The 19,890-nt window shown below is 35.0% G+C and overlaps 3 protein-coding genes across 16 annotated transcripts; 1 reads left to right on the forward strand and 2 right to left on the reverse strand.

Annotated features, from left to right (window-relative positions):
• Window positions 1–254: 254 nt before the first annotated feature.
• Window positions 255–2,790, forward strand: PSR (bifunctional arginine demethylase and lysyl-hydroxylase PSR). 2 transcript variants are annotated; one of them, XM_003707252.3, is made up of 6 exons: window positions 262–694; window positions 1,158–1,363; window positions 1,456–1,738; window positions 1,821–2,176; window positions 2,271–2,503; window positions 2,625–2,790. In XM_003707252.3, the coding sequence occupies exons 1-6, from the start codon at window positions 622–624 to the stop codon at window positions 2,650–2,652; spliced, it is 1,179 nt and encodes a 392-aa protein (XP_003707300.1). In that variant the 5' UTR covers window positions 262–621; the 3' UTR covers window positions 2,653–2,790. The 2 variants fall into 2 exon arrangements, with proteins under 2 accessions (XP_012150133.1, XP_003707300.1); XM_012294743.2 differs by lacking the exon at window positions 2,625–2,790 and having other exon boundaries at window positions 255–694; window positions 2,261–2,503.
• Klp31E (kinesin-like protein 31E) lies at window positions 2,556–12,297 on the reverse strand. Of its 3 annotated transcripts, XM_076536719.1 has the most exons (16): window positions 11,839–12,297; window positions 10,154–10,538; window positions 9,641–10,087; window positions 9,253–9,565; window positions 8,871–9,169; window positions 8,559–8,799; window positions 7,583–8,484; window positions 7,137–7,486; window positions 6,867–7,055; window positions 6,672–6,794; window positions 5,450–5,618; window positions 5,284–5,389; window positions 4,659–5,213; window positions 4,319–4,586; window positions 3,582–4,070; window positions 2,556–3,280 (listed from the first exon to the last, which is right to left on the reverse strand). In XM_076536719.1, exons 1-15 carry the CDS (start codon window positions 11,871–11,873, stop codon window positions 3,998–4,000), a joined length of 4,455 nt encoding a protein of 1,484 aa, XP_076392834.1. In that variant the 5' UTR covers window positions 11,874–12,297; the 3' UTR covers window positions 2,556–3,280; window positions 3,582–3,997. The 3 variants fall into 3 exon arrangements, with proteins under 3 accessions (XP_076392834.1, XP_003707301.2, XP_012150140.2); XM_003707253.3 differs by lacking the exon at window positions 3,582–4,070 and having other exon boundaries at window positions 11,839–12,295; XM_012294750.2 differs by lacking the exons at window positions 3,582–4,070; window positions 11,839–12,297 and adding an exon at window positions 10,681–11,342.
• Window positions 12,298–12,396: 99 nt separating this feature from the next.
• Window positions 12,397–18,968, reverse strand: Brd7-9 (Bromodomain containing 7/9). 11 transcript variants are annotated; one of them, XM_076536734.1, is made up of 4 exons: window positions 18,705–18,836; window positions 16,476–16,586; window positions 13,980–15,680; window positions 12,397–13,904 (listed from the first exon to the last, which is right to left on the reverse strand). In XM_076536734.1, exons 3-4 carry the CDS (start codon window positions 15,568–15,570, stop codon window positions 13,246–13,248), a joined length of 2,250 nt encoding a protein of 749 aa, XP_076392849.1. In that variant the 5' UTR covers window positions 15,571–15,680; window positions 16,476–16,586; window positions 18,705–18,836; the 3' UTR covers window positions 12,397–13,245. The 11 variants fall into 11 exon arrangements, with proteins under 11 accessions (XP_076392849.1, XP_012150136.1, XP_076392847.1 ...); XM_012294746.2 differs by having other exon boundaries at window positions 13,980–15,683; XM_076536732.1 differs by lacking the exons at window positions 16,476–16,586; window positions 18,705–18,836 and adding exons at window positions 17,155–17,208; window positions 17,518–17,891 and having other exon boundaries at window positions 13,980–15,683.
• Window positions 18,969–19,890: the final 922 nt, after the last annotated feature.

The following is a 19,890-nucleotide window of genomic DNA, read 5'->3' on the forward strand; positions in this document are numbered from 1 at the left end:
TTATAATGTGATAATGCGTGCTTAGAATTATAACAATTTTAATAATTATGAAAAAAATGTAATTGCTAATTATATAATAATAAATATCTATCATTTATGATCAATTTCTTTTTGCCAATTATACTCGCTTTACAAGGTCGTTGTGTTGTTCTGTTATATATGTATATATATATATATACATAAAAGCAAAAGTTTTCATATTGATATTTGTAGAAATACAATTATATCTACAGGGTGACCTATTGATAGGACATGGTATTTGTCACGTAGGCAGTCACGTGCAGGAGTCAGCGCCTCTGTAGATAGTGTATAGAACTTAACTTGTATCGTTTTAATTGGTGAAAAATGTGTTCAAAACACCGGATGCACATTTAAAAACATTTTGCATGTACCATGAAATCAAAATAAAGAACTATTTTATATCAATTATTGTTAAAAAACTGCATCGAATGTTTTGTATACGTACAAAAAATATTGGCCGATGTTTTGATTCATCTTACGGGACTTATGCGAACTAAGAAGTACAGTTACCACTGAATGACGTGTTGCGTGTATTTCTTGATTGTAAATTGTAAATATATTGTAACTAGGTTAATTAGATAATATAATAAACGTGTAGCCATGACAGACGAACTGAAGTTAGATCATCGTGCAAAAAAAAGGATCAAAGAGGTTAAAAGAAAAGCTAGACCAGGTAAACGTATTATAACCTAATTCATAACCTATACGTTGACGTGATATGGTCGTCAATTAGTTGTAACAAACAATTCTTCTTCACAACTTATTTTATATTACTAGTATGACTAGAAGTAATTGAGACAACGTTTGTCTTCTTGTGATGCTCGTCATTATAAACAGAATTTGGAAATGTGATACAAGACCGAGCTGTCTTTGCCGACCTTGGATGATGTAACTCCAAATTTACTGAAAGTATTACGATACAGTATAATACAATGCACTTATATGTAATTAGTTTACTAATTCAATCTTTTAATGCGGATAAAATATTCATTGTCACATAGTATCAGTAATACATGTGAACATTAAGTGTTAATAAAACCTGTTACTCATACAAAATAAGTTATTCTTATATTAAAATGTCCTGCTTTCTTTAAGATAATATTTATTTTGCTATTGAGATTGAACATTTTGTTTAGAGCTTGGAGATAAAACCGCTTGGATCCAACATGGCTATAGTAAAAATTTTGAATCATTTTGGAACTTTACGGATAATGTAGATCGTATTGAAGAATCCAAAGTGTCTACAGAAGAGTTTATAGAGAAATATGAGAAACCTTACAAGCCTGTGATAATTCAAGGTGTTCAAAATGGCTGGAAAGCCCAGTACAAGTGGACTATAGAGGTTTGTAATTATCAAATTATATAATTTGTACTTTCAAAAAGCATAATATATTGTTTATAAGCAGTTTGTAATGATTTTATTTTAATATACAGAGGTTAGTCAAAAAATACAGAAATCAAAAATTTAAATGCGGAGAAGATAATGAAGGATATAGTGTAAAAATGAAGATGAAGTACTATGTACGTTATATGCTTAATAATGATGATGATTCGCCTTTGTACATCTTTGATAGTTCCTTTGGTGAACATCCTAGACGTAAAAAATTATTAGAAGATTATGTTATTCCAAAATATTTCCGTGATGACCTTTTTCAATATGCCGGCGAGCACAGGAGACCACCATATCGCTGGTTCGTTATGGGACCTGCAAGATCTGGTAAACACTTTGAAATATGTTATAAACATGTTTATAAATTTATAGCTTTAAAATATATTATAAATAAATAACGTGAATATAGGTACTGGGATTCATATAGACCCCTTAGGGACCAGTGCCTGGAATGCACTGATTTCTGGACACAAAAGATGGTGCCTCTTTCCTACACACACCCCCAGAGAGCTTCTTAAAGTATCAGCAGCAGAAGGCGGTAAACAAAGAGACGAAGCTATTACTTGGTTTTCTATCATTTATCCTCGTACAAAGTTACCCACGTGGCCACAAGATTGTTTACCAATAGAGATTTTACAAAATCCGGGTGAAACTGTCTTTGTTCCTGGTGGCTGGTGGCATGTTGTATTAAATCTGGATGAAACTATAGCAGTAACTCAAAACTTCTGCTCCCGTACAAATTTTCCAGTAGTGTGGCACAAAACTGTAAGAATTTATGAATTCAACAGAAGAAACAGCATGTATTGTATATTTCTAATTTCAAGGTTTTAAAGATGTTTTAATAAGAAGTACTTTATAGGTGCGAGGAAGACCAAAATTATCACGTAAATGGTTAAAAGTACTCAGGGATAAAGAACCAGAACTGGCATCGCTCGCCGAAACTATAGATGTAAAAGAAGATACAGGTGTAGCTAGCGATTCATCGAGTGGTTCTTCGAGTAGTTCGTCAAGTAGTAGTAGTAGTAGTCAATCAGAAGACAGTGCAGATGATAGTGGTCAAGAATCATTGACAACGCACAAGAAGAAGAAAAGGTATATATTCTGTATTATATTTTATAAATTAAAAAAGAGATCACATTTAATATTGTTTTAATAAATTTATTTTTTATGATTTTAAATATAATTAAGCATAATACTGTTTTCAAATTTTTAGAAGAAAATTAAATAACAGCCAACCCTGACAATATCAAGCATTTGGGACCTACAGAGACCTCAGACTGTACAGTATTAATCAACAATTATTGTTTGTACTAAAAGTAAATATTATAATTATTACCACCTTCATGTTCATAATAAAATAAATGCTAGATAATACCAAATTTGTTCTTATTAAATAAATTCGTTTTAATTCTATACTGAACTGCCTCGCGATAATGCACTTAATTTTTGCTAAATTCCATTTTTAGTATTACATCTTTGGACTTCGTATTTTTCATGTGAAAAATGTATCTATTTATTATTTAAAAGTCATTTATAAATTCACTTTATATTTGACACTTATATTCAATAATATAGGACAAAACATACAAAACTGAAGTTACAAACATTTAAAAAATAAAAACACATTTATACATTCATGTTCACAAAAATAAAATATCAAAACCAACAAGCAATAAGTCAGGTGCATTATCCAATTTTCACATTAATGTTCTATCGTGTTATAAATTAACAAATAAATAAAAAATATTGTAGTCATGAAATAAATACATTATCTTAGGTGCATGTACATATTAACTTTTCAACGAGTTGCTTCTCTGGAAAGTTCTTGCATCTCTCTTACAGTAGTTCCACAGCTTCACCGTTCCGTCACTTCACGTCGACGTGGTAACCATGCAAAGCACCAAATTGGAGTGTAAACAACATAGAAGCAAAGTAATAAAAAAATAAATTAAAGTCTCATATTCAATAGATTTACAAGATTATCGTTAAAAAATGTTATTTTTTACTACCAATTCATTCAGTCAAACATAGTCATACAATGCATTCATAATCGCAATCATACTAGATTAGTGATGTTTTACTACTAAATCACACAAACAGTATTAAAAAGCAATACTTCATATACATAGCTGGAACAGAAACAAAAGTAATTTAAATAAGAAATAAATACCATCAAAACTTCAAAAATATCATCAAATATTTTTCATGTCGTTTTAAACAGGAAATGTATCAGTCTAACTTGTGATATAAGTAATTTAAAGCGCATTTCCGATTTTCATTAAATCCGAATAACTTTAATGACATTGTATAGTATTTGAAGCATAAAAAAATGAATGTTTTCTATGTTAGTGAAAAATAATTTTGACAATATGCTAAACAGATAAATACATAAATACACTGTTAATTATTAACAATTACTTGTTAAAGAGTTAGAATTTTGTTTAATTACATTACTGTCAGATTTTTATAAGACATGTCCAAACACTCTTGAGTAACAGCCAAAGTGTGTTCAGACAAGCATGCGCATTACCACATCAACAATCTATAAATGCAAAAAAATAATATGCAGCAAAGTAGAAAAATAAGTTAAAGAGAAACTGTGGAAATAGACATGGATAATGAGGAATCGGGAATACGCCACAGCTTGATCTCCCCAGAGCTGCAATCAATATTTAAGACGTTATTCCATCTAAGAAAATTATGACAAATACTGAACCCAAGCACACCTTTCAAACTAATCAAATATTGTATATAATTATTGGTGCAACTAGGATTTTTGTGTGCGGTAGACCAGATCCACTAGCTTTATACCTCTCATGCTACCTGGTCCTGTACCTAGTTTCGCCAAAGTATTCAGTATGCTTCGGATCAGTTGAATGTAAATAATAGCATAAAAAGATGACTTACTTGCTTGCAGTAAAAATGTGTTGTTGATTAGTTATTACAGCATTAATAGCAGAACCATGTGCTCTCACTTCCCCTATTGGGCTACATTCTCCTTGATCCTTTGGTACAGTCCACGCCTTCAAAATTCCACCTCGACAACCTGATATCATTACAGAACCATTGTTTATCATACACAAACCCAAAATCCAATCTTTGTGTGCATTATTCAGAGACTGGACTAATTCCATTCTACTTAGATCCCACCGTTTAATACACATGTCCCTTGAGCCTGTAAAACATCGATTATAAATTAATACAAATTATAATAAAAATTAAGAAGTTTAATTAAATAAATGTTTACCAGAAAACAGTGTAGTGTCACATGTTGCTAAACACTGTACACCGTCATAATGCGGTGGTGCCAGGCTGACCGATTGACCGGATGTATTCGGTTCAACGAGGGATACCAAATGATCTTTACTGCCTGTTATTACTTTACCATCCTCTGCGACGGCTAGACACATTACTGCCGCCGTGTGCGGTGTACTTAATCGTCCAGTACATGTTAATTTACGTAGATCCCATATTCTAACTTTATCGCTGGATGCAGTATATAATTCTTGTTCATCCATGCTTAGTACTAAATCATTTATGGTTGTTTCACCAACGGGAAGTTGTAGCATCCTAGATGGAGTCGACAACGTGATCGGTCCACTCTGTACTTGACCAGATGAATATAAAGTTTTTATACAACTGTTGGCTGCCCTCAAATCCCAAACTTTCACGTAGGCTGAAGAAACGCTGAATAATAAATCATGCAGTGGAGAATATTTCACTGCTACGACGTTATTTGGATGACCGGTCAATGTGAGATTTTCAATTCCTGTTCCTAAATCCCATACTTTCACGGTTCGATCTAGAATAATCGTACATATAATTAACTTTTAATTTAGTGTGATATTAAAATTTATTTAATATCTTTCTACCTTTCGAACCACTAAATAGTAAATCTGAAGTTGCACACATTGTCAAAACAGCTTTACTATGTCCTTCAGCTACGTGAGAACAATGTAAAACCGCTCGTGGTTGTATCTGAAAAATTATGTTTATGTTACAAGAATTTAAGAAAATTTTTGTGCTGCATTAATTTACCTTGCCTTGATATTGAGAAATAATTCCTTTCATAGGCTGTGGGTCTGTTGATGCTGGTTGTCTGCTTGCAGTTAGTCTAGAGAAAACGTTTTCTTCTCGACTGTTGAATCGTCGATACGTGGTTGGTGATCCAGGTGGTGATGACACATCTGTATGTGCTACCTGTTCCCTAGTTGAGGGTTTGTTATGTTAGCGTGTTAGTTAGCTAGGTTCTTGTCAATTCTAATCCAGGCAACTATACTGATTTGAAACAATGTGAATCGTGCAAGTGCATCTCCGTTATAAAAAAAAATTATTCATTAAAATTTCATTAATAGCCAGATTATTAGATGGTAGTAAGTGTATAAACACTAATAATATTAAACTTGACTTAATATGGTATATATAATAAGGTATAATGCATTAATTTTTGTAAACTTAAAATATTTTAATAATCAACAAATGATCAGTGAACAAATTAATTACATTAAAGGTACATCATAATTCATTAAAGAGCATGTTAAAATAATTTTAACAAGAAATCATCCGCCAAGGTCAGCTCACAAATATCGTCATAACTGCACGTTGAATCTTTGTGCTTTTATTTATTATTAAGTATGTATACAAAATAACTGTTTACATATATACAAATTCATGATCTTTACACGAAACAAATATACTTCGTACAGATAGAAATTTTTATCAAATTTATACATGTTTATGTTCCAAAACAATAGAAATATATATGTATATATAAGTATAATACATTAAATATATTAAATTATGATAAATTAAAACAAACTTAATCAAATATCAGTAATAACAATAGTAAACCAAGTATTATTATTATAAACAACTTTATCAAATATTAAAGTTTTAAATGTACTTAATTCAAGTTAGAATTCACTTTGTAATATATAATTTGTACATTAGTAATTTTATTAAATAAATAATTGATACGAACGAAATGAGATGATAGAAATTTGTTGTGCAAATGTAATAAGAAACAATGAAGAAAATAATTGTATAATTAATTAAATAATAAAATATATGCTTCTTTAATACATTCTTTCTTGCGTTTCAGTAATATTCCTTTTGTTTTGCAGTTTCTTTATAAACAATTAATGCATTTGTTTGACTTTTTTAAGAAAAATATTTAGCCAGTAGTGCATGAAACAGTGCATCAAGACAAAGATACGTAAAAAATATAAACATAAAAACGTGCTGCAGGATTATCACTCACATGGAGCCTCCACCTGGATGTAGCGGTCGCCGCAATGGCCTTGGAGATGTACTATCGCGTCGACTTAGAGTCGGAGATCCACCAGCTATACCGCTATGCTGACTTCTTGTTAATACTAAACCTCTAATTGACGGAAATATTTGTTTTACAAAATTATAAAATTTTATTTAAAAGTTAATAAAATGTTATACCCACTTTAAGCTACCTGGAGCACTAGGTACTCTAGTGAGTGGATGATTATGACTTTGACTTTGATCCTCTGCCTTTAAATTATCCTGACTGGCTTGAACTCCATAAAGAAGTTCTTGGGGTTGCGTAGTTCTCCTTCTCACTTTATTATTACGTTGTTTTTCTTCCCCAATTATAACTTGATTATAATTTTCACTAATATTTCAAATAAGGCAAACATTAGTAATATGATAGCAACTTTATATTAAAAGAAGAAACAAATTAAATGTTACGTACTTTTCCGGCGATGAACTCCTTGAACTTGGAGGACTATAATTCAATGTATTATGATGATTATTTGTAAGAGACAAAAGATCTCTGTCCCGTAATACGTGCTCTAATAATTGATGTTGCACATCACTTTCTTGTGCAACTTGATTTAATCGCGATTCCATATCACGAACTTCAAGCTGTTTTTGAGCGGCTACGCAGCTTTGTTCCACGGTAAATGCTAGCATCCTTTGTAATAAATATTGAGCTTCATCTACTGATTGAATTGTTGATATAAGAGCTTCAACACCAGGTTCACCTTCAGCTTCTCCGTCACCCATTTCTACCATATCACGTTGACATTCCGCAATACTATCCTGTAAAGAACAGTGACAAAAACATGATATTATACATACTGGGAAGTCTCATGTAATGAGACTATATTGCACTAATTAGCACAAAAGAAAATTTACCTGCAGGTAACTGATTTTACTTCTGACATTATCAATTTCTTCGTCGATATCAGCTGTATCTCCTCTTGAACTTGCTATAGCATTTCTGTGTTTCTGAAGCTTTTCTAGTTCCCTACCTAACTCTTCCCGTTCTTGAAGAAGTCTTTCCATTTCTCTCTCCGTTTCTGCAGCTGCCTGTTTAGCCAATGCTTGCTTGGCAATAGTTCTTTCAAACGTTTGCCACCTTTGCTTCAATGCTTTTGGATTGATTGGTTTAGGTGGTGCTCTGCCAGCAACTTTCTGACTGAGACCTCTGTCCCGTTTTCGTAATGCCGATACTTCTTCTTGTTTGCGTCTAAGTACCACTTCCTTCATTCTTTTATCCGCTTCAAGCGTTCGAATCATATTTGCGTTTTTCCTACTTTCTTTTCGCAACTGTGCTATTTCTCTATTTCGTCTCAGTTCATTTTCTTTATGTCTTTGCGCTTCCTCGCGCATTTTATTTAGAAGTTTCACTTTTGCTCTTTTCATCTCTGCTAGTTCATTTCGTAATCCTCTTAATCGGTTTTCATTTTGAGATTGGTTCTTAAGCAACCTTGCATGCTCTTTTTTTGCAGATTTTAAAAGTTGCATTTCCTTTTGCATTGCAGAAAGTTTCTTTTCGTACTCGTCGCGTAATTTTTTTACTTTCTCAGTTGGAGGAGTTGGTTGCTGTTGCAAGGAGTGTAACACCTTGTCTCTTTCTTCCTGAGTATCCTTAATACGAGCTTGTAACTGAGCAAGCTTATCTTCATAATGTTGTTTCATTGTTTGTAAGCGCCGTTGTGAAAGTTCAAGTTCTTGTATTAATCGCTGCTTCACGTCAATATCGGATGTTAACGCTTCTAATTCACGACCCATAGCTTCTTCTTCTTCGTCCTCTTCTGTAAAATATTTTGTTGTTATTTATTTATAAATATTGTTATAAATTTTTTGGCGATACAGATTATAAACATACCTTTTCTATCAGAATCATCATCCGAATCGTCTTCACTTACAGAGTCCTGACCAATTTCTGTATCATCACCTTCTTCTTCTCCTGTTTTACTCGCAGTACTAGTAGCATGTGCATGTTGTTCTCTCAATGCCGTTAACGCTTCAATTTCTTTTTGTACCTCTTTCTTAGCATCATTTAATATTGACACAGAATCGCTAGGACATATGTATCCAGAATCACCATAAGGATTTGCTGCATTTACCTATATAAATATGATATATGAAAATAATGAAAGACACTTAATGTGTTATTTTTATAACTTATATACTATACCTGTATCTGTCGTTTTTTTAACTGTTGATACATAGCTTCTGCTTCTAAAAGCCGAGCTCTCAATTCTTCTATCTCTTGAACATATCCTTGAACTAAACTTGTTACTTCACTATTTCCACCTGTTGATACCCACTGACCAGCAGCTTTCTCTGCCAGCAGAAGAACATTCTTTGCAGTCAGTGCTTCAACTGTTTCTGAAAGAGCTTTCACTCTTGTACGAAGACTTTGTAGCTCACTATTTAACATTTGATTTTCATGCCAAGCATCATTTACACCATCTTCACCAACAACTCTTTTGCCTATAAGATAGTTATAAATGTTATACATTTTATGTACTTCAGATATAAATTTTTTTCTCTTATTTTATGCTTCAAACATTCACCTTGTCTATATTCCATCAACTCTAACTGAAGTTGCTGTATTTCTCTTCGAAGAGAAGCAATTGTTCTCGAGCTCTTATCTTGATTAACTGTAACTTTGTTTTTGATATTCCTAGCTCTATTCGCATATTTTAGGGTACTCAGAGTTTCCATAAAATCTCTATCACTTGGTGAGACACAAGCTATCATAACAGTTTGACTGTTTCCTCCTAGTGAATCTTGAAGCAATCTAGTTAATTTTGAATCCCTATATGGTACATGTAAAGCTTTTTTTGCTTTGTCTCCAAGTGCAGAAATTACATTACCCAAAGCCAACTATAATAATTGAAAAGAATAATTAACACTAATTAGCACTTTTTTAAATATATCTACAAATATCAAAAATCCTACCAATCCACAATTTATAGATATTCCCTCCTTTGCTCTATCTCCAGTTGCACCAGTTCTCTTTAGCCTTTCTGAACCAGCTAAATCTACAAAATGAAATTTTGCAGTTAAAGTTTCAAATTCACTTGCAGGCTCTGTGCCACTTGTATCAACATCAGCATCTGGATCTTCAACTTTTATGTATCTCTGTTGCTTTATATGTAACGTGAATATTGCGTGTGATCTTGATGATTGAGTATTCATTTGAGTAGATCCAGTTGTACGTGACAGTGCTCCCAATCGCAAATATTCTAGTGCCTGTTCTGGACTAGTTACAATTCGTGGTTCCACTCCAGCTAAATGAATATTACCAGAGGTATCTTCATGAATACGAGCACCACCTCTAGGTCCACCAGGTTCTAGTAAATCTTTCAAATCCTCATTGTACAATTCCAAAAACTGAGCAGTAACCTATCACAAAAGTTTTATTAAGCATTAACAATTTTATATATTTTGCTATTAATAAAATGTGCAAACCTTAAATTCTGGAGGCATTTGTGCAGACTCTCTGGCACGTTGCTGTTTCTCTGCAATTCCATTAAATAAATGTCTAATAGCTCTGGGGATAATTCCAACCACATCTTCATCAACTTCTACATCAAATCCAGTGCCCATGGTATAAGTTTTACCAGATCCAGTCTGGCCATAAGCAAGTACAGTTGCATTATATCCATCTAATGCACCTTCTACTAGGCGTGCAACACACGTTTCATAAATTGTGCATTGCCCAACACAAGTATCAAAAACATAATCATATGTAAAGGCCTTGTCTGGTCCAAGAAAGACCTGGGGTTCTCCTGGAGGTACTTGTGTACATATTCTACACATATCAATTACTTCACGTGCTACCTGAGGCCTTATTCTGTAATTAATAATAACAAATTATAAATGTAGATTACTTTCATAATAAATTTTTATATTGATTCGAATAAAAATTTGTTATTAAATTTAGACGGAAATCCTATACTGAATGCTAAACATAATATCGCCACGCGTTATATTACCTCGCGGTACAGCGCCACGCGAGGGCCCGAGGTAAATGCCCTGTTTGCTTAGTGTTAACGCAATACTATTTATAATGCAATAGTATGTATTATATCACGATTGCGTTCAAAGTGCCATAATTGACGTTATGTGAATCGATCAGCTGTTACTGTGTACATATATCGTATTCGGAAAACCGCGCACAATGGCGACATAAAAACTACAAAACAAACAATAAAGTAATAAATACGCGACATGGGGAAAGTAAATAAGTAAGGACTGATAAAGCTATGAAAGCTAATAAAGTTTGTTTAATGAGTTATACAGCAACGAAGGGAATGCGGTGGGAGGAGAAAAACTCATTCATCGGAAATCAAGATACACAGTTCTTTATACAACCGGTAATAAAGCCTACGCAACTTATTCTTTAAAAGGAGATATTATGTGATTTAAGTTTGCAATACGGTACTGCGTAGAATGAGACACCGATGACATTCTAATTGCAAAGCAGCTTGAGAAAAAATCAATAATCAAATTGAAAATATGAAGCCAATAATAAGCAAGAAGAAAACAGTATTTCACAAATAACCCATAATTTTTTAATCGAAAGTTTCATGATAAGTTTCAGAAAAGATATTGTGCAACAAGAGATTTCGATAATAAATGGACATTAATGTACGTCATCGTATAAAATAATCATGACATAAATATAAACCCTTTTATTTTCTATAATATATTTTATTTAAAACAATGAGAAAAATCTGCAGTTCATCCGAAATGCGGAACCGCTGTACATAAATTTTCTAAAATCATGAAAGTGTGACTTGAAACAATGACTTTCACGATCCTAAGTATCGAATTCGTAACAAATATATAGATATGATCAAAAAAGGAATAAGGTAGATGCACCGGAATACATACGTATCACAATGTGCATAAATCATGAGAACAATAGAAAATGCGGTAGTCCAAAAAAAATTAAAACTTGTACGCTTTGAATTTAAATGATATTTCGCGCTAATCTTAAAATTATTATTTGACGAATATTATTAGTGTTATAAGATGTCACTGCACAAGTCGTCCTGATAGTTTGCGACAATGTATAGCCATTCAGTAGAAGAGCGTCTTTTAAAAAACTGTTTTGGAAAAGTTTTCTTTTAAAACATTATCATACTCACCGTACAGCGACGCGTACACTCGTGTCATCAGACATTTTCGATGTAAAATATCGTGCAACTTCTTAATATACGAAAACAATAGAACTTCACTGGAGAAATCAACGAGATACTGTTGAGATTAGGCCGAATCTATTAGGCGATGGCTATAATTCTTTGAGATACGTGAATATTCTAAATGCGCACGCGTTACTAGATGCGGTGACCATGAAAATTCCGCATTTTTCGTCGACGACGCGCACACAGGCGATCGTAAAATCCACTCAAACATTTCTCATAATGAAAGAAAATTTCTATCCTAGTCGCGTCGGCCCAAGGACTATACGGATCTTGGACTGAAGTCATACGTGACAGACATCTTTGATTCTTTATGGCACAAAGTAGACACGTGGCAACATCTCCCGACTGTTTTAAGAACTGAGCAAGTCTAATCAATTGAAAATTACCGACTGTCCTTTTATTATTAGGTTTGACATTTTATTTTCTTCTTTCTATTTTACGTAAAGCCAGAACTATAGAGACTGCGGATTTAAGAATCTAGGGATAGTAAGAGAAAACAAGTTTGTTTATGATTAAATTTATATTTTTACATCATGATACATCGTGTAGGACAAATATCTTTCATTCCACGGTATTCTGTCTTTTATGATTAAGTAAGAAAAAATGATTAACTGACCAATGTTTGATAATGATCATGAATTGAATATTTTTTTTCCATAAATTTTGTTTAAAAATACAATTTATAAATATTTACAATCTTTATGTCACATTTTAATGTGTGAAAATATTTAATGACGCCACTGCAATGATAAAAACTCTAAACTGATTCCGATACAATTTCTTTGCCCCTAATATTTTGTGCATTAAAAGGTCCACAATTGAAAGAGAGCAAAACATAAAAAAAAAAATAAACTTTCGCTTGATTAATCTTTGGGCATCCTTCATTAAAGTCTCTTTAACAATTAAAATTAAACAATATCCCGATCAGTTTTTTAAGTTTACCGTAATACAATTCACTATGTAAACTTTATAAATAATATTCGTACAAAACACAGTATACTGTTCATACTGACAATACGTTTTAGAGACACGTCCTTACACTTAAATATACGCATTCTGGCATTAAATCTACTGTTGTTTATACGTAAGAAAAATGTACAACCTATGGGAGGTATATAAATTAGAGCTCTAAATTGGGTTTGGAAAAATTTGGGTGAGATCGGTTCAGCAGCACGAAATTATCTTCTTTAATCCGTAAGGATTTGGAAATATGCGAAATTAGAAAAATTTGAACGTAACATGATACTTTTGGTTTACTCAGCACGTTCAAATCTTTCCGAACCCAGTCCGAGCCCGTAATCTCGGGTACCCGCAACATCCCTAATATAAACGAAAAATGAATCGTACACTCTAAGACTCGGATAAAATGTCCTCCAAAGTCTTGTCATCGTGAAGAGGAGAGTGTCCTAATGTAGGATCGCTCTCTAAAAACTCACGAAGTTCAGTTTCCAGATCAGGCACCGCAGATGTTTCTGTTGTACCGAGCAAAGATGGCGGTGTCTGGCTGTGAGTCATACCAATCTGTATCTGAATAGGCGATTGATTCGCGTTCACGATACTGATCGGTTGAGTTTGTTGGCTAGTTGGGCTGAGCAGAGTAGCGTTTGGAATCGGTGTAGGAGTTTGCAACAGATTCGTTGGAACTTGATTACTGCTGGCTTGTGACAACAAGTTATTGTCTGCGACAATAGTCGGATTATGCGTGATGGGTTCAACTTCCATAGGCTCTGGACCACCGAGAGGTGCTATACCCATAGCCTTTCGCAAACCTTCTACAGGCGCAATAGCCGAAGGAGGAAGTTTCTTCGCTATTTCTGTTAAATTGTCCGTGATTTTATCAGCTATCGTCACCTCGATTTCTGATGGTTTAGGAACATTCGATAAGTGTGCAGGCGGTGGAGCTGAGAGTCGTTCGTGCTGTACTTGCTTCAAACGATTCAACATCTGAGACGTATCGTCCAAACGACTCTGCAGGGCTGTTCGTTCCTCGCTGAACTTCACGTCTTCTTCTGTAAAAAAAATAAAATTTTATGTACATTGTTCTGAACAATTTTGTTTAGGCGTTATTCTGAAAATGTAGTTACCTAGATTCTCCAAGAAATTCACGTCAATTCCTAACTCTGAAAGCGTCTTCAATTGATCGATGTCAACTTTGACATTTTCCATAGATGGGATATTTCGATTCACATCTTGCATAGGTTTTTCTAACAAATGCTTTATTTTCTCTTCTTCCTCTTTGAGCCTTCGTTTTTCCTCAAGGAACTTTTTGGTTTTCCTGTGATCACCCCCTGTCAAGATATCCAATAAATCGTCGACCATAGTTAACGTATAATCACAGTCTTTAGCAAAATCTAAAATAGATTCCGCGTATTGTACAGCCGTTTCATCTCCATACGTTTGGTACACCAAATCAGTTTCCTCTTTTGTAAGATTGGCAAATGTAGAGTCATAACTTGGGGCATAAGAGCCAAAGGCACCATAGTATAATGGTTTCACTGGTTTAGACATGTTCCTTCTGTCTTCGCGGAATCCTGCTAATGCTCCTGTACCATGACTCAATTTACCTATTAGCTGACCTAACGATACTGGTCTTTGATTAGTTCCTGGAATTACACCGTCACCTGGCACTATTATTTGCAAACTAGTAGTTCCATCTTTCTTTTGCCTAAGAAAACCCATTTTTGAGTTCAACCTTTTGAGCGTTAACTTTTCGGATGCCGCCTTAGCAGCGCCCCGCGCTTGTTTCAAAATTTCCTCCGGAGTCAGATCATCCGGAATAGCTTCGAATTTACCTAAATTTGCTAATCTCATTTTCCTCTGGTTCTCCTTCCTAAGTTCTTCGGCTTCCTCGTTACGCTCCTCCTGTTCTCGTTCCCTTTCTATTTGTTCTTCAGTTACCGGAACATCCGGATTGTTAGGATCCTCTGTGCCTAATTCAAATCCAAGTTCCTCTTTCGAAATATCCTGCATATAAGTTAAAACAGGTCTTAGTTGTCGAAGCTTCTCGGGTGTAACCATTTTTAGGCCGACGTGTAACAATTTTTTAGCTGCCTTGAAATAAATCGTATCCGGGTGGTTATAAGTAGTAGCATTATCACACATTAATTTGAAATCATCTATAAATTCGTTTAAATTTTGATAATTGTTGTCGTCAATCTTTTGTTTTATTGTACTGAAATCCATGGGATTAGTAATGATTTGAGAGTAGCCAGGCGCAATGCTATCTGTGACTGGCCAAGCAAAAAACTGCTGTGGATCACGTTTTTCCATCGACCTAAGAAGATGTTCTAGTAATCGTTGAAGAGGTGTACGCTCGGCAATTTTCCTAAGCACGCAAGTCCGTGGTTCACGGTGTGGAGAAAGAGAGCTAATATGGCTAGTAACACCAATTCTGTGTTCTCCACTAGAAGGGGGTCTTGGAGGTAACAACTGGTGATTAGGAATCTTTTTGGGGACTTCTGCTAAACTTTCATCCGCATCTCCAACCGACTCTTGACTGGACTCTTCTCTTCGCCTTTTCTTATCTTTATGATGATGCTTGTGCCTTTTATCCTTCTTTTTCTTTTTCTTCTTAAGTTTCTTATGCCCCATATACCTATCATATTCAGATTCCTGTGTCACAGAGCAGTTGAGACCCAACTGTTGCTGGTAAACACCTAAATGTTGAGACAACATTGCTGTTTGACTCGGAGATTCGTTGCCGTATTCAGGTGTACCACTACTACCTCCCACCTTTAAAATTAACTTCAAGGTACGGGGTTTATCCGTGATTGTATAGTGGCCTTCTGCTAAAAAAAGAAAGAAAGCAGGAGTTAGAGTACATAAAACAAATCCACAATAGATATAACTACTAAATATGCTTAGAAAAGTCAAAGCATTAAGCTATAAATATACTTTTAAATATCTATCACATGCAATAAAAATCTTGCAGAAAATCATACAAAAGTGCAGAATAACAGATATTGTTGTAATGTAAAAATATGGTGCTAAATGTTGCATTGTATAATCTTGCAGGATTATAAAAAAAAAAACAAATCTCGAATTAATAAAAGTCTACAGGATATTAACAAAAGGGTAAAAGGAAATGTTGACAACAATAATAAAGATGAGTTTATAACAGGACAGTAACCTTGTTTTCACATTCAACAAACTGGAAGCGAGATGGAAGTAGCTTGACTTAAATTAAATAAACCTTGATAGAAGTATGCAATAAAATAATTATCGATACATTAATCGATTGAGTCTGCAGGAATAATCAGGAAGGAGCAACTGTTGAAATCGAAAATACCTCAGAAAGAGGTTAAGCAAAAGCATATATGGCTTTTAATGCCATGATACAAAACAGCCAGGGAACTAAGTGATTGAAGCGCAACAGTCATAATGATATTTCAGATGATTTCTATGGCTACATATGATAAAAATAATAATATGTTTGAACATTTAAAGATCTTGTTGCGCTTCAACTAATCTTAACAGACATAAAAAAAAACTGAAAAGGTTTGGGACATCTGAGTAATTTCGGAAGCACAGCTAGTTTCTGTCGTGCAACCAGTCCATGTCCGTTGTTACACGTCACTTACTTCCACGTCGCACCTGTTGCTGTGGAACCTTCGTTTATACTTTTGAATCCACCTCACTTCTACTCCAACCTCACTCTCAGTTTGTCCGTGGTGAAAACGTAGTCAAAATTCCTGTGCATCATTAAACTATGAGTACAAGAAGGATTCCAATGAAAATATTAGAAAATATCAATCGAACAAGATCCTTGCGTGGTGTATTAAAATTCTATCCAAAAACCTGCTCCTTGGAAAAATTTGTACTTAAGAATAGTCTTTTCATTCGAATCCTCGTGCAGTTGACAATGAGAGTCAACACGATAGAATTATATTCAGTGAAATACTTTAATAATAAAGTACAGACAGACATTAAATAGAATCAAACGAAGACAAACAAAATACTCGAAAATCATAAATTTTTTGCTGCTTCCATAAATAAAGAGTTCTAGTAGAAATTATTGTAAGTACTAAAACTGAAAAACTTTGTCCTTTTATCAACAAATATTTTACGTGCCAACTGCTCTATGTATAACTACGAGGTAACACATACAGGGTTTTCTACAAATAGAATTTTTTTCTTGCAACGTGTTTAGGTTAATGTATTCTCAGTTACATTCAATAACAAAAACAGATCAAGTTTTATAAATAATTTGAAGTCAGACAATGATTTTTCCTCTTGAAAAATTTGATTTTTAGTACTCACAGCGTTTTCTACAAGTACCCTTTATATGTACGAATGCGTCCAGAAAGGAAAGCTCTGAAAACAGTATGCAATGAAAACACCTGATAACGTAGCAACGAGCTGTCATCGCGGATATAATTTGATCTGCGAACGTAAAACAAATATCGCGCTAAAGCGACAGTGAAACGCTGTTTGAATTGGAGGCGCGTTGCGAGCTGATTTGGAATACAGTGTGCAGCACGAAGTACAACGACTATTTATGTAAGATGGTACATAATAACGCGACGGCCTGGTGGTGCCAAGATGATATTACGAGACAATTAAAAGTGATGAGAAACGACAATAAAACGATCGAGATACGCCGGATTCGATCCCGGTCCTCACCTTCTTGCCTTTCGCGCTTGTGCTTTTTATGCTTCTTCGAGCCCATGGTTCGCGCGTCGGGCCACAGCCTGGTGGAATATTCTAACGATAAACAGTAAACGCTACGTCGTAAACCACCACGGAACGCGGTTTGTGAGTGTACCGCGCTCCGTTACGTGTGTAGACAATACGGCGGCGGCCATTGAAGACGTCACAGAAGTCCAAGCCGTTATGGTGGATGTACGTCTTTCGTTTCCCCCGCCCGAACGTTCATTCGCCAGCTGCAGCATTATGGCGACGCGTCTTTCGAAAGGGCGCGATTTACGAATTCGTTTAAACACGAATTTATCGATTTCTTTTTTTTTCATCTCATAGATTTTCGAATTATACATTGAAATATATAAAATTTTATAGCAGTGAATATTTTTTATTTAACATTTATTCCTATTTAAAATATGTATTACATGGAAGTATGTTGAAAGAAATTAATGTTTTCAAAAATGGAGCTTTAGAAGTTTGAAAAATAATGTATCACAAATTTATGGATCATAAAAAATGACCAATTTCAAAAAAATGTTAGGAAGTCCTGCTTTTATTATACAAAATCGACTTCTGATTTTATCAAATATCCTTTGCGACGTAAAACGTACCCCAATCGAACTTTCTCGACGTCAGAAAGTTAATCGCATAAACGATAATAACCATACCTAAGAATCAATGTCAAAAATGCTAGATGGTCCATGTTTCAAACATCTAATTTGCTGTCGATAGTAATCGAAACTTCGTTGCCAATGTGTCGATGTCAAATGAAGGTACACAAAGCACTAGTTAAGTACATACTCCAACACGCCGTATCACTTTTTCTATAAGCGTAACAGAAGGATTTAATCGAGAATGCAAAACCATGCAATAACAGCCCTGGGAACACTTCGATTCAGCCGGTAGGGCGGAAATTGAATGCAACGAAAAAGCGTTTTATCACAAATCGGATTTCGCTGCAAACAAGATGCACGACGATCACATTAACGAAGTCGTACATATTATACATTTTAACAAGGTCCGAAAGGATCGTTGGTGGCACACAGGGCTGTATTTTTCGACCGCGTCCAGGTGTATCAAGAAGAGCCAGAGTGACACTGTGTATGAAGCTTTAAAGGCGAAAGGCGCTTCCTAACCTACAAAAGATACTTTGAAGTAGCAGCACTTACCGTGCACCGAGCAACGAAACACTCGACCGTATTCACAGGCACGCTTTACCGCACAAGATTGTCCCACTAAACGAGCGGACCACTATGCCGAAATCTTTTTTTCCTTCAAATATCCTGCAACTTACCGCGGCGTCGACGGACCCAGTCGCGATGCAATTAAAGGGGCAACGATCAGCTGTTTCGGTAAAACCGTCGAGCGAGAAAGAGAGGGAGAGAAATGTCTTCCCTCGATGGCTCGTGAAAAAGAAAAAAAGAAAAAAATTCACGTACACTGCAGATGGTGGCGTGTTCTCTGCGTTCCACGATGCCTCGAAAGGCCGTGGTGCGCTCTAGACATGATTCCTGTTTCACTCGCCCCTTTAAACTCCCTTTGCTCGATCAAGACACGCCAAAGCCAGCTTGTCGGCTTTAAGCGCACCGGTGTTGGCTTCACCGTGTTTCATTGTTTTCAAAGCTGTCGTTCGACATCGTTTTGCATATGCATTCGGTGCAACGTAAACTTCTCGCAGAGCGAGGAGGCATTTGCCTCCCATTTTAGAGGAATATGTAAATTTTCAAGTTCGTGTATTTCTGATTTTCCACATTAATAAGTTAACGAATCTGGAGTTGTAAGCATACAATATAAAAATTTGAGCATACAGTCTAGGGAACTGGGGATGAAAGAATCTAGAGATGTAGGAATGTAGACATCTAATAATTTAGAGACATTTCACACATGTTTCATTCTTAGTAGTATAAATTTCTCGCGCCAAATACAGTCTTAAAATATTTGAGTTGTAATTTTGAAAACAATACAGCACTACATAAAGGCGTTGAATTTGCATTATCAATGGTACGCAAAAATACGCGAATTCAAGGACTTGAACGGATCCCTGCTTCGGCGCGGCGTCTGTATTAAAGCAGCGAGCTCGCCGAATATTTCCATGCATTTGAAATGCTAATGCGGTTTTTTTCGCATTACAAAATGTCTTACGAGCAAACGACACCGGCTTCTGAATCGTTAACGTTCCTTGGGACGAGTTTTGGCGTCTGTGAACTTCTGACGCGCGTCTATTGCTGAATATACACGTACGTTGCATCGAAGCTTACCTTTAACGATGTTTCGTATTGAACCGAGCTACCTGAACGGAAAAATAGCTCGAATATCGGCCGTTGGACAAAGTGGCCCTTTACGGTACACTGCTAT

This window comes from Megachile rotundata, chromosome 10 (genome assembly GCF_050947335.1).
Source record: "Megachile rotundata isolate GNS110a chromosome 10, iyMegRotu1, whole genome shotgun sequence".
Lineage (NCBI taxonomy): Eukaryota > Metazoa > Arthropoda > Insecta > Hymenoptera > Megachilidae > Megachile > Megachile rotundata.

Bases quoted from the DNA above. Each gene is read 5' to 3' on its own strand.
- PSR (XM_003707252.3), top strand. From the start codon at position 622: ATGACAGACGAACTGAAGTTAGATCATCGTGCAAAAAAAAGGATCAAA. The intron at 1,364-1,455 runs GTTTGTAATTAT...TTTAATATACAG, and splicing joins AGTACAAGTGGACTATAGAG to AGGTTAGTCAAAAAATACAG. The intron at 2,177-2,270 runs GTAAGAATTTAT...AGTACTTTATAG, and splicing joins CAGTAGTGTGGCACAAAACT to GTGCGAGGAAGACCAAAATT.
- Klp31E (XM_003707253.3), bottom strand. From the start codon at position 11,873: ATGTCTGATGACACGAGTGTACGCGTCGCTGTACG. The intron at 9,170-9,252 runs GTGAATGTTTGA...ACTATCTTATAG, and splicing joins GTTGATGGAATATAGACAAG to GCAAAAGAGTTGTTGGTGAA. The intron at 7,056-7,136 runs GTACGTAACATT...TTGAAATATTAG, and splicing joins AGGAGTTCATCGCCGGAAAA to TGAAAATTATAATCAAGTTA.
- Brd7-9 (XM_076536732.1), bottom strand. From the start codon at position 17,563: ATGGGCTCGAAGAAGCATAAAAAGCACAAGCGCGAAAGGCAAGAAG. The intron at 15,684-17,154 runs GTGAGTACTAAA...TTCTTTTTTTAG, and splicing joins GGGTACTTGTAGAAAACGCT to CAGAAGGCCACTATACAATC. The intron at 13,905-13,979 runs GTAACTACATTT...TTTTTTTTACAG, and splicing joins GAATTTCTTGGAGAATCTAG to AAGAAGACGTGAAGTTCAGC.